This window comes from Fistularia commersonii, chromosome 1 (genome assembly GCF_037954325.1).
Source record: "Fistularia commersonii isolate RoL2024-O1a breed Wild chromosome 1, RoL_Fcom_v1.0, whole genome shotgun sequence".
Classification (NCBI taxonomy): Eukaryota; Metazoa; Chordata; class Actinopteri; order Syngnathiformes; family Fistulariidae; genus Fistularia; species Fistularia commersonii.
The window spans coordinates 16,163,231-16,175,499 of NC_141284.1; the positions used below are offsets into that span (position 1 = coordinate 16,163,231).

At 43.6% G+C, this 12,269-nt stretch overlaps 1 protein-coding gene across 24 annotated transcripts in view; it reads left to right on the plus strand.

The window, feature by feature from the left end:
- mark3a (MAP/microtubule affinity-regulating kinase 3a) overlaps positions 1 to 11,668 on the plus strand; it is a 41,752-nt gene extending 30,084 nt beyond the window's left edge. For 5 of the 24 annotated variants that reach the window (XM_086151348.1, XM_086151436.1, XM_086151374.1 and 2 more), the window contains 4 exons: positions 2,697 to 2,969; positions 4,179 to 4,205; positions 9,422 to 9,466; positions 10,802 to 11,668. In XM_086151348.1, coding sequence (XP_086007474.1) covers positions 2,697 to 2,969; positions 4,179 to 4,205; positions 9,422 to 9,466; positions 10,802 to 11,147 — 691 coding nt within the window. In that variant the 3' untranslated portion in view covers positions 11,148 to 11,668. The remainder of the gene's footprint in view (positions 1 to 2,696; positions 2,970 to 4,178; positions 4,206 to 9,421; positions 9,467 to 10,801) is intronic. The other 19 variants (XM_086151357.1, XM_086151445.1, XM_086151382.1 and 16 more) reach the window with 7 other exon arrangements.
- Positions 11,669 to 12,269: the final 601 nt, after the last annotated feature.

Consider the following 12,269-nt stretch of genomic DNA (forward strand, 5'->3'; position numbering starts at 1 on the left):
AATCCTGTGTTGCAATGGTTAGTGAGCTGCATGAATGACACACCACCAACCTCCCTATCCAGGTCTGTACTGCCCCCTGTGGTTGGAAATTAATGCGCAGGGTTTCTCTTCTGCTTTAAGACCTCACGGCCTGGTTCGTTCGAGGAACATGGAGCGCATTATTAGAGGTTTCATGTGGAACTATGTTGACGGAAACTTTCCCGCAAGGAGGAAAACAGTCTTGAATTCATTCCCAGCTGAAGTACAACAAATGCTTTGGTTTCTTCAGAAATTTGATACATGACGGGAACAGAGTGGGCGGAGGCAACACAGGTTTGCATTCTGTTAGTTCTGCCTTCTCAAGAGGCTAGAATAACTAATGTGAGAGGTTCAGGTTAACTCATTGTCGTCTCAAAATTAGTTTCAAAAATCCTTTGGATTCAAGAAATTTTTACACCAGTTTGGTCTGGTTGGACCTTTCGGCAATTATGTGTAAACATTTCGGATCAGGTATCTCGTCCTTTTGTCACACACTGGGCTCATCTGTGGGTTTTAAGGGGTGTGAAATGAACCCTTTAATCACACTTCCTGATAACGGGGATCCGTACAAGCACATTTTTGAGATTTAAGTTCTTGCCCTCTGATGGGCTGGAGCAGACATTTGGTCTGTGGTCACTGTCACACTCTGTCACACTGTCACACGAGCCAAGGAAAACAAGAAAGTTCTCCTTTGAGATTTGATCTGGAGACGCCAGGGGAGGAACTTGAGTCAACTCTGGACATTGACAAGTTGGATTGAAGGAGATGATAAGGATCTGATGAACAAAGGTCATTGTCAAATCAGAACCTACACCAGGCTCCATGTTTCTGGGTGGAGAACTCTATGAAGGTGCAAGGTCCATCTTCATTGGATCCTCAGTGCCACCTGTGGCTTCTAACCCTAAAAGTAGCCTAGATTCCTTGTAATTTGTCTGAAAGTCAAAACTGTAAAAAGAAGTTGACACTCCAAACAGGGTAGAATTGGACAAAAACTTGAACTGTCTTGTGTGAAGGGTGAGTCACCCCCCTTTTTTAGTTCGGACCAAATAGAAAGGACAGAATGTCTAAACAAGTGGCTGTGGAGATGCCTTTGTTCATGATGATACAATCCAGCATTTCAGTGGATGGAACTGTGACTCCACCCCCTCCTGGCTGATGGTGGGAGCTGATGCAGACACTGAAGTGGAAGCACGACTAGATAAAAATTGCCATCCACACACCCAAAAGCCATTGTCTCAACTGGCGATCTCTTCAACTCCATGTGTGATAATATATTTTTCATTTGTTGGCGCCATCTATCTGAAAAATCACAAACATGGAGGAGCTCATGGCATCATCACAAGCTCATTCCAGTCCGCACCTGGTCTCTCCTCGTCCTCTCCCGTCAACATCGACCCCTGATTTTCTCCGTGAGGGACACCCTCGGGACACCCTCACCTGTTGCTCTCCAATGTGATGGCAGGGCCCCGGTGCTCACCGGCTCCCCCTGCTGCTTCAGCACCATCCGCACATCATGTTGCTGATTAGATCTATCAGTAATGAGCTTGACATCCAGGGTGGGAAATTAATTTGGAGACACATCCAGTGTTTGCTTTCCATCCAACTTTGAACAGGGATGGTGAACTCCGATCAACAAAGCTCCTCAGGTGGAGTGGAACAAAACCAGAACCAATACATATGGAAGTTGAAGCTCAGCATTACTGGTCAGGTTGCTCTGGTGTGGAGGTTTTCAGGTAGCCAGGTGGGGTAAATTATTTACAGGGGGTTGAAATATGGAACACTGAAACTTGGCAATCTTACGTATAATGTAAATGTTTTTATTAAAACATTATTAAAACATTTTTATTTTATTAAAAGTAGACTTCTTTTTTTTTTTTTAATCACTGCCAGTAGACGATTTCTGCTAAACCGCTGCTGCAGTTGTTCGCCTAGTCTTTAATTTCCTGCCCTGTCGAACTCTAACCTGCCTCATTCATTAATGGCAAGGCCAGGACACAGTGTAGGATTAACAACTGCTACCTGGTGGTGATGAAGGAGGGGAGGTGTTTCCTCTGTGGTCGTTCGCTCCTGTCTCTGGACTACAAGTTATCATTGACCTCTGGTCCAGGCCATGAATATCAGTACATGGTATGGATTTTATGTATTTGTTAAATGTGTTTGAATCTAGACTTGAAGTACTTTCTGGTTTAAAATCTGAATCTTTTTCAAGGGGGAAAAATAGGCACAATTTAAATTTCAATAAGTCATCTGATCGTCCCCCTGAGACTACTGCAAATCAGCCAAAAATGTCCTTAAGCCAAATCGCACAGTAATTACAAAAATATAATATAATAAACATAATAATACTACTACTAATAATAATAAAACAATGTTTTCCAGAATGAAGGGGATTTTTAAATACAATTTATAAAGCAGCAGATCAGAGATAATGTCAGACTATTTATGATATTCTAGAGAACCTTTTCTAGGCCTTTAATAGAAGACGTTGTTTGTCCCAGAGTCATGTGACGTTTCCATGCAGGTAACTTTAAGATGTAGGATGTTGGGGAACATTGCCTGACATCGCAGTAACATCAGAAGTCCAGATCACTGAGCTTTATGCCCTCTGAGGAAAATGCCGCTCCTTTATTTTGAAACCTGCAACTGTGGTGACTTGTTTCTCTTCCTCTCCGCCTCAGCAGTGTTGCTGTGTCGCCCGGCGGCCAGAGGAACCCGGTAGCATCCACCCACAGCATCACCAACGCCACCACACCCGATAGGCTGCGCTTCCCACGAGGCACCGCAAGCCGCAGCACCTTTCACGGCGGCCAGCTGAGGGACCGCCGCACTGCCACATACAACGGCCCACCAGCCTCGCCTACCCTCTCCCACGACGCCACGCCCCTCTCCCAAACTCGCAGCCGCGGAACCAGCAACCTCTTCTCCAAGCTGACCTCCAAGCTCACCCGCAGGTAGGCTAGTGAGCTTGCTGGCCGTCAGGCCGAGCCAGCAGGTCTTTTTCTCCAGCTGCCTTGCCGATAACGGTCAGCTATGGGGAGGTTCCAAACGTTGACCGTTGACGGATGGACCCCAACCCTCCTCTGTGCTCAATAACCTCCTGCCTCTCTCCTATCAGACACCAGTAGAAACACTTGGTTGACGTGTTGGGGAACTCTTCACCGTCCCTATCAATGTGACTTAACTGTTGACGTGGTCACTCCCTGCTTGCCTGCCATGGGCCTGATTCAGGCTGGGAGGCACTTTGAATCTACGTTTAGGCCAAGCCATTTTATTGGTTAAGGATGTTGTAATGTTTGGAATCAATGCCGAGCACTATTTAACCTTGTTCAGGTCCGATCCACCCATTTCAAGTATGATTTCACATGGGACCGTCCGTATGGTAGCGATGCCACTAACCAGTAGCTCATTCACTGGACAGCTGTGATTGGACTTCTCATGAATCTAAAAGTATGGCCTTAAATCAGCCTTTTAGCCATCTTACAGATGCAATTGGGATCTCACCTATTTCTGTCATTTATTGCAATGATAAAATGTCAAACTCAAAGTGAACATGTTCTTTCGTGTAAATGATTGGAACCCAGATTAATAATTTGATGATGTGGACAAGCTGTGGAGAAATTTTTAGAAAGATCTGGATTGAAGGTCAACTATTTGTGGCTTAAATCTCAAGAAGACAGATTAAAGAAAAGATAAAGAAGTTGACCGTTGAATTTTCAGACATTCATCTGCTGTGAATTCATGGTCAGGATTCAAGAACAGACATTCATGGATTAAATCTCAGGAATACATGGATTAACGGTCAGAGCTGTCCAATGAATGGGACTTAGTCAAAGTGGACCTTGATGTCCACTTTCCGTCTCTCATTAAAATTTCAGATTCCAGTCAGACGCCCCTATTGCTGATCTGTGAAATCATAATTCTTCTCTACGTCATAGAGCTCTGGGATTGGCAGCAGCGGTGGCGGCCGGGCAACAATACCATCCTGCAATGGCGATCTTAAAAAGCAATTGTTGAAACAATTTAATGATCGATGAAGCAACTGAGTCTTTCCCTTCACTTTTGATGATTCCAATCACCCCATTCCTGTTCACTCATGTAGATTACCCACCCCCCACTTTCCTTCACCATTTTCACTGTGTCTCTGTCTGGTTCTGTTGTAGAAACATGTCATTCAGGTTTACCAAAAGGTAGGACTCCTGTACTGCCTTCCTGCTCTCTGCCAAACTTTACCTAACCAACACAAAGAAAAGATAATCTCAGACGGGTGGAGCCGCTGCCACTCCACTAACACGCCGCTTAGCTGGCGCCACAACCTGGTACATTTCCACCCATGCACGCCGGTCACAGACAACATTTTGATAGACAACTCAGAGGTTCTGGGGACAAGGCTTGTTGGCTTTCTGGCAGAGTTAGAGATGTTTTCTTTAATCTCAAGTTAGAGATATTAGAGATATTAAGATGGAACTCTAATCATTCAATCTGATACTATATCACAGGTTTTTCTGGGTTTTATTTTAATGATCCAACTGGGCCTAATGGAGTATCATTGTTTCAAAATGATTTTAATATTGATTTACAAGAACAAAGGCAATGAGTTAAGCCGCCTTCAGTAACTGGTTAGAAAGAAATCTATTTTCTTTTAAATTGAAGGTGAAAAGAATGATTTTATCGTGATCTTTTTAAAAAATAGCTTTTATATAAATGCTAGTTTTTACTGTTAAAACTGTTAGTTCTTGTTGTACTGTTTATTTTTTAGCTTTGGAAAGAGGAGAAATCAAAATGTCCTGGAATATCTGTTTTACAGCAACTAAATAAGAACAAGTTTTGCTTTAAGAAAAAAAAAATCTAAATGTTATTTGTTCGCTCTTCCCTTCCTGGAAAATAATCAATAATACCAATCATCGGCATCGTCTTTTGTCTATTTCCCGGAGGACAAACACTTTTTTGTCTTATGTTTTTAGTGTGTTATTTATTGTCCATTTTCCCCTTACCTTTTCTCCCATAGATTATCTTTTTACATCAATATAGAGTAAAATGAATGTACTAAACACACAGCTAGTGAAGCTTTGTGTAGATTAGCAACCTTCAGTCTCCTTTGTTTTCTAGCAGCTGCTCTGAACCACTGAAGCTTCTTGTTGGTTTGAATCTTCACCTTGGGTACGATGCAGACAATGCAGACAGGTTCTAAAGAGCTGCAGTCTGAGGGTTATTTCAGAATGTCCGCTGTAATTAATACGGGGGGGGGGGGTATTTCACTCCCTGAAACGATTATCTGAGCATTTTCTTTGTTTCTTTGTTTTTTTTAGACACACATCTTCATTTTTAACAAGGAAAAAAAAATGGAAATTAATGTTTGTTTTTTGTAATTAGCTGACTGTAATCAATTCAAATATTTCACATGTCAAAATGCAGCGATTTATTTAATTTACAACAGGATGAAAAAAAAGCACACAAACACACTTGAATATTTTTTTTGGTCTAACCTCATGGTTTTTGACCATCACTAAAGGCAGGTAGAGGCATCGGAACAGCACTAACTATCAGTGTTAAACAGAAAATCCTGTTGATAGTGTTAAATGACTTGTTTGCCTATTTGTATACAGGAAATACAATTACTGAACTCTCAACTTGTAGTTTAGCCGATGGCCTGTAGAGAACTCTGGGGGAAAAAACAGACTGCTACTGATTTTGTATCTAAGCTTACAGATGTCAGGCGGCTTTGTAGAAGCCTAATTGGTTCAAACTCTGCAAGAAAGCGAATAATCGTCTTTGAGGACAAAGGGTCCTCTCAGGGAAGGGCATTGAGTTAATTAAAGTGTATTAACGTGGCTGGCTGTGTGTAAATGTACCTGGCGTGGCAGTGGTTGGTCGGAGCGGATGCAGGCTGAATGTGGAAGCCTCGACCAACAGCAGTGACGGATGCCGCTTTGCCACTAATCAGTCCGCCAGTGCCGTGCATGGGGTCGCTTCTCACCGCTTCCATCAACCGTGGCCTGCTGGTGTAACTGCAGGCCCCCTCTCCCCCCTGCAGTGATGGAAAGGCCAGTAGATGGCGCTCTGAAGCCAAATCTGCTGTATCGCCTTCCCGTTCAACCCTGTCTGTGTGTTTGAAGTCTGGGACCAGAGGGGCTTAGTCCATATTTAGACTGTGGATGTCAAGCCCAAAAGGCTGGGGGGGGTCTTTTCGCACAGGAGGTGACAGGATGGATGATGGTCTTGAAGGCAAATGTTCCGACGGGCTTTTCTTTACTCGGGTTACCTCTTGCCGTTATTGTCGTGTCCACCTTAGATCACTCACTGGTCACCAGAGGGTCTGCAATCGTCTCTCCGGGCAGCAGAACCAATAGCTTTACCGTCTGATTTCTTTTTTTTTTTTAATCCCTGCCACTCTTGCATTTAGAGACTCCCCAATGCCCCCTGCTAGGTGGTTGGGGAGATAACGCTGCACCCAACCATGCCCCCCCACTCTCCCCTTCAGTTATTAGTCCTCCTGTCTCACAGTCTGGTCTGTCTTCATTTCCACGAAGCTCCCATTCCATAGTTAATCAGTAATGACGTCCATAAAAATTAGGAAGTCATAGATGAATGTAGAGAGTAAACATGGACGGTCATGTTTCATTTGATTGAATGTAAGTTTTGGGTTCTGAAGAGGAGGGAAAAAAGTGAAATTGACAATGAAACTGAAATTTAATGCCAAAAGCATCAACAAGTGTCTCCCCAGTAAAACTAGAACGTATTTCTAGTACGGGGGTTGGGTGTTGGTCTGAGATTATAATATTAAAATATCAAAGAATGAAATTCTGCAAAGCAGTGTTATAACACAGCTTTTACTAATTTTTGGCAAACACAGAGATGTTTGTTTATATCATTGCTGCTCAGTCACAAGAACTACTTCAAAAATTCATTACATTTTAGTTTAGTAATAACATGAGTCAAGGAGGAAGTAAATAGCTAATCCCAGTCTATTGTTGTTTTTTTTTTGTCCAAGATTTAACAGCAAGAGACGAAAGATTAAATTATACTTTCAAAAGCATGACAAAATAAGAGCTTCAAACAGCCATTGTAAGCACTGTTGTTAACATAAGTCAATTGAATTTAAGGCTAATAATGCCGCTAGACACTTTCTATTTGTCGTTGTAAAACTCGTTGTGAACACAAGATGGGGACAGATTGCAGCTCTTGTAGAGGAATAGTAAGAACAATATTTCCCTCTTAAATGCTGTGGAAATTTAAAATATTGTTAATGAAAAGTACTGCATTACACCCAAGATTTATTACTGCCCTCTTGTGACTGAAATATTCATTACAACAGCGGGGGGAGGGGGGGTAAAAAATCCCCACCAGGCTTCAGAACGACACTGTCGTAAAGTGGACCAATAGTTTAACTCCTGTTGGTAAATATGTGTTTAACAGATAAATATAAGTCAATTTATCATTACAATTAAATCACAAAAAAACAAAATCAGAAGTCTTGCTGCTCCAAGCCTATGTACATTTGCGTGCCTGGCAGCTGCTAATCTGAAGATGTCAGATATGAATCCTAAGGTATTGACTACTCAGTTACTTGTCAGTTACATGACCCTCCTGCTTCATCTTTTCATCTTGAAGAAAATAAATCCTTGGTGTTTCTTACTCGTGATACCCAGTCCCTTCTTCCTTTTCCTCGCAGCGCCTGTTCTGTCATGCTAATCTTGACCTCTTGCCCCTCCGACCCAAGCCCCCATCAGCGCTTTGCACCCGCACACAACCCCTTCCCCTTTTCAGCCACATTTCCTTTGTTTAGATTCAGGAGCAGATGATCCAGAGTTGTCGATGGGTGAAGATCTAGAGTAAGGTGTTATAACCCCTGTTGGTTCTGGAGAGAACCTGGTCAGACAAACACAGAACAGGCAAACTGTCAGTCCTATCTGTCTGCCCTCCAGTCACTTCCTGGCAAACTGTCCTGTTTCTGTACTCCAGGCTGTATTCCATACTGTGGGGCCTGTTTGGGGACCCCAGGTGGTTTTCAACTCCAGTGTTTACCTTTTGTTTTTTGGATGCCATATAAAGCCTGAGGTCAGCAGGTGACCCTGGTTTCTCTTCCCTCAAAGTTGATTTTTTTGCAACTTAGATCTCGATTGTTTTTGAGAAATCCAGTCATTATCCCCAACTATGGCTTAAATGCAGAGTTAAAATCCAAGCAGGAAGTGGAGGGAAAGCATTACATCAGCCAGTGGGCTGAAGTGACGCCACCCAAACACCAGCTGCCGATGGAGTTACTATATACCTCTGTGTAGCTGCGCAAAATGATTTACACAGAAATACATCCCAGAAGATGTTTCCTTCGTGTTGTGTAACGTTCCCGCCCAGGCATTAGTATGTCAGCACCCCTCCGCGCCTGTAGATGTGGCTTTGAGGTGCCCATCATATACCCACTTTTATGACCTTGTATCTAAACTGTTGTTCACATAAAGTCGGAACTTGGTCAAATAGAAGACCCTTTAATTCCAAGTTGTATTGTTCTGATCATAGCTGAGGGACATTCCAACGTACAGTTCCATCTTACCTGTTTTTTTTCCAAGCAAGTTGTGTTGCTGAGTGAACATGGAACGCTTTGGTCAGACAAGAAACACATTCTGGAGCTTTACGGTTGCTGGTGTGTGTATTTGTGTGTGCATCTGTCTGCGTGGAAACGCTCTGTCACTTCTGATTGGGCCTGATTGATCTCCTGCTGGGTTCTGAGTGAACTTATCGAGTCCTCGAGTTCCTGGTTTCTCCGGGATCCTGGGAAGTTTGGAAGAATAAGATTCGGGTTTTCTGGTCTCATGTTGCTGGAATCAACCCAACTCAACCCATCCCTTGTTGTCCACAGGGGGTGCTAGCGAGCAGTAGGTTGTCACCCCCGCTTACTGCTCTGACCTTCCTACTTCCCGATTGACTGATCTGAGCATCGGTCTGAAAGCAGCGAGAGTCACGCATATGACAAAGGATAGGGAAAGATGACAGAAGTGAAACTATCTGAAGGTTCAAGAGCCGCCTCCTCCTCCTCCTCACCCCCTCCAATGACACCGCTGTCTTGCTTTGTGGTGTTGCTTTTCGCCGGCGGTGTCTCCATCCTGTTGTCAGGCAGTCACTTCCATCCCAGCGTGTCCCTCTCTTTCTCTCTCTTTCGGTTCTTCTTTTGTGCTCGTGGAGGAGAACCTACCATCTCAGGTCTTCAGGTGACGGTTCTCGCGCTGCTTCGCCGCCGTCGCTCCTTCTCCTCTTCACATTTGGTCACATGTTTTACATACACTGATGAGAATATTATTGTGCACAATCCACATCTTTTTTTTTTTTTTGCTCTTCTTTTTTGTCTTCCTCTCCCCCCACCCCGCCCCAACCCCTGTCTGGTTCTTGTGACCCCCCCCACCCCCCACCCTAGAGTTTCAACTGAGTTTGAGAGAAACGGGAGACTTGAGGGCTCAAGGTGAGGCTAACACCCTATACCCCCCCTCCCCAAAACTGGTGTCATGGGCTTCAGTTTGTCTTCGTCCATAGTCTGTCGGCCAGCCCCCCTCCTTCTCTCCCTCCCCCTGCTTTGTCAGACTTGTTGTTTGAATTGCTCCAGAATAAGGTTGTTTTTCGTCGTTTTTTTTTTTTCCTGTTTTTTGGCTTGTTTTGATTCCATCTGCATGGCGTTTGTGTTGTGAGCCGCCGTCGTTTGATCTGCATTTGTTTCCTTCCTGTCAACCCTCACAGACAGACACCCCCCCCCCTCCCCAGAAGTTCCCCCACCCTGCACATTAACACAGCATGAAGCCTCAGGCTCCTTCGCTTTCGAGTCACGGAGCAGAACCTTCCAGAGGTTGGAAACCCGGGGGATTTCGTATTGACAGAAAGGTTTTTTTTAATGGAAGTGTGGCCAGTAGGAGCTCGGGGATTTAACCTTTGTTTTGGTTCAGACAGAATCAAGTGATAGAATTATTCTCTAGATCCAGACTATGTCAACATTTAGATAAAGTTCAGCACCAGAATATGTAGAAAGAAGAAAACAACCATTGGTAGCTTAAGGTTTGATAATAATACTACAGAAATACGTCAGTTCTCAAACAGACATCCATTTCAGCTCAGTTTTGACGACTGGTCTGGGTTTCAATTGTCCTCCGGTTCTTCACGTTCTTTAGTTTCATGCCATGTTTTCAGTTGAGTAGAACAAATGAGACAGTAACTTTTTCCCTCGTGGCCCCCTAGTCCTGGTATAAGGATGCTCCACTTTCACTTCCCCTACTCGTGCACCTCAACTTCACTGATAGTTTTAGCACTTGCTAGTGACAGCAAATATATTAGTTTAATCGTTAATAATGATTAATTTTTACACACGAGATCTAGGAGCATAATCAGTTGTGATAAGTTTGTAAATACTAGGTAACAAGACCAGTATTTTCCTTAAGACAAACATGCTTAAGTAGTGCATACTACACCTTAATATAAAGCCCTAAAAATGTGTTAGTGATAACAAACTCAGCCTGATGGTTGATGTTCCAGGACTTGAAGAGAACCTTGTCGCGCTGAGATTCCAGTTCTAGTGAAGACCTTCCTTTTTGCTCCGTGACTCGAACGCAACTGCCCGTTCTTTGCCTTTGACCGTCCCAGACTGGGGGTCAGAGAGGTGAATATTGTCGACATTAAGAGGTGGCTGGCAGGTTTTTGTTGCACCTTTTGCTTTAAAAAGAGGCAGAGCGTAACCAATGCGGACCAAAGGAACCAGCCAGCTACCAGATCCCAGAGCGCTAAGCTAACTTGTCCCACTCTGTCTCTGCAGCCGCCACGTTCCTGGGGATCAGAAGGGGGAGAACAAGGACAGTAAGCCACGTTCCCTCAGGTTCACCTGGAGCATGAGAACCACCAGCTCCATGGAACCGGGCGACATCATGAGGGAGATCCGCAAGGTGCTCGATGCCAACAACTGTGACTACGAGCAGCAGGAAAGCTTCCTGCTGCTGTGCGTCCACGGTGACGGGCGCGCCGAGAACCTGGTCCAGTGGGAGATGGAGGTTTGCAAGCTGCCACGTCTCTCCCTCAACGGCGTGCGCTTCAAACGTATATCCGGATCATCCATCGCTTTCAAAAACATTGCTTCCAAAGTTGCCAACGAGCTCAAGCTATGAGGAAAAGAACAAACTGGGGTTAAAAAAAAAAAAGTATACATATATATATCTAGAAGTATTTAAGCTGTACAATCATCCAGTAGCAATTTCCAAATGTCTCCTTTTTTAAAAAAAACAAACAAATCCAGAGTATGTATTGATATTCTAATGTATAGGTTAACGCTTTTGGCAATAATCACTGAATTACCTACTAATATCTCAGTCTATTCTGGCCACCAGGGGGCAACATTAACGAGTTGAATATGATTTGTCATGCTGTGAATGTGGACAAAAAAAAACAAACATTTCTAGTCTTATTTATTTCATTTTTTCTCCTGGAAAAGAAAGAAAAGTTGTTACTTCTTTTTTGTTTTCTGTGTAAATGTCTCACTTTCAAGACGGCTTCACTGCAGTACCTTTTTTTTTTTTTTTTTCTTCTTTTTGTATTCCGTTGGACGAGTAGAGACGACGGGGTGTCCGTGTAAAACGCCCACGTGGTTAAAAGGGTCACATGCCTCAATTAAAGTGTCTGTCTACCTGAACGGGCGTCTCCCACTGGTCATTTGTGTGTTAAAACCCTACAGGTTGAACAGGCTGGGAGTGTTTGACGTGAAGTGGCAGGATCATAACCACATGGCTCTTCGATGACCAATCCCATTCAAAAATGTTGGGGGGGAGGGTACAGTAAGTGTTGAAAATAATGAAATCATTACACTTGTTTCCTGACAATCATTCAAATCTGAAAAATAAGATGCAGCCAAATACTTAAACATGCATAATAAAATAACCTATTCCAACTCTCGAGAAGGAAAAAAGACCTGAAAAACACTTGAATTTTCAGGGGAAAACAAACTCCCTTGAGCTAGAAATCAAACTGTAAAGCAGCGTGGACTTGCAAATTGAAGACGTTAATAGTTTTTCATGCCTGCACCCTATTAATTCCTCAGACCCTGAGATTCACTAGGTTTTACCTCTGTGGAGTCTCCAGATTGTCAGTCTTCCGCCCACAGACCAGGAACAGGTTGTTGTAGACTTACGTTGTGTGAAGGGTAGGATGATTCTGTCCAGTCTGAGTTGAACTACCTCTTGCCCTGGTAAGGGCTGTGATTGGCTCTGCCCAATGAACCAATGATTGAGATTTGT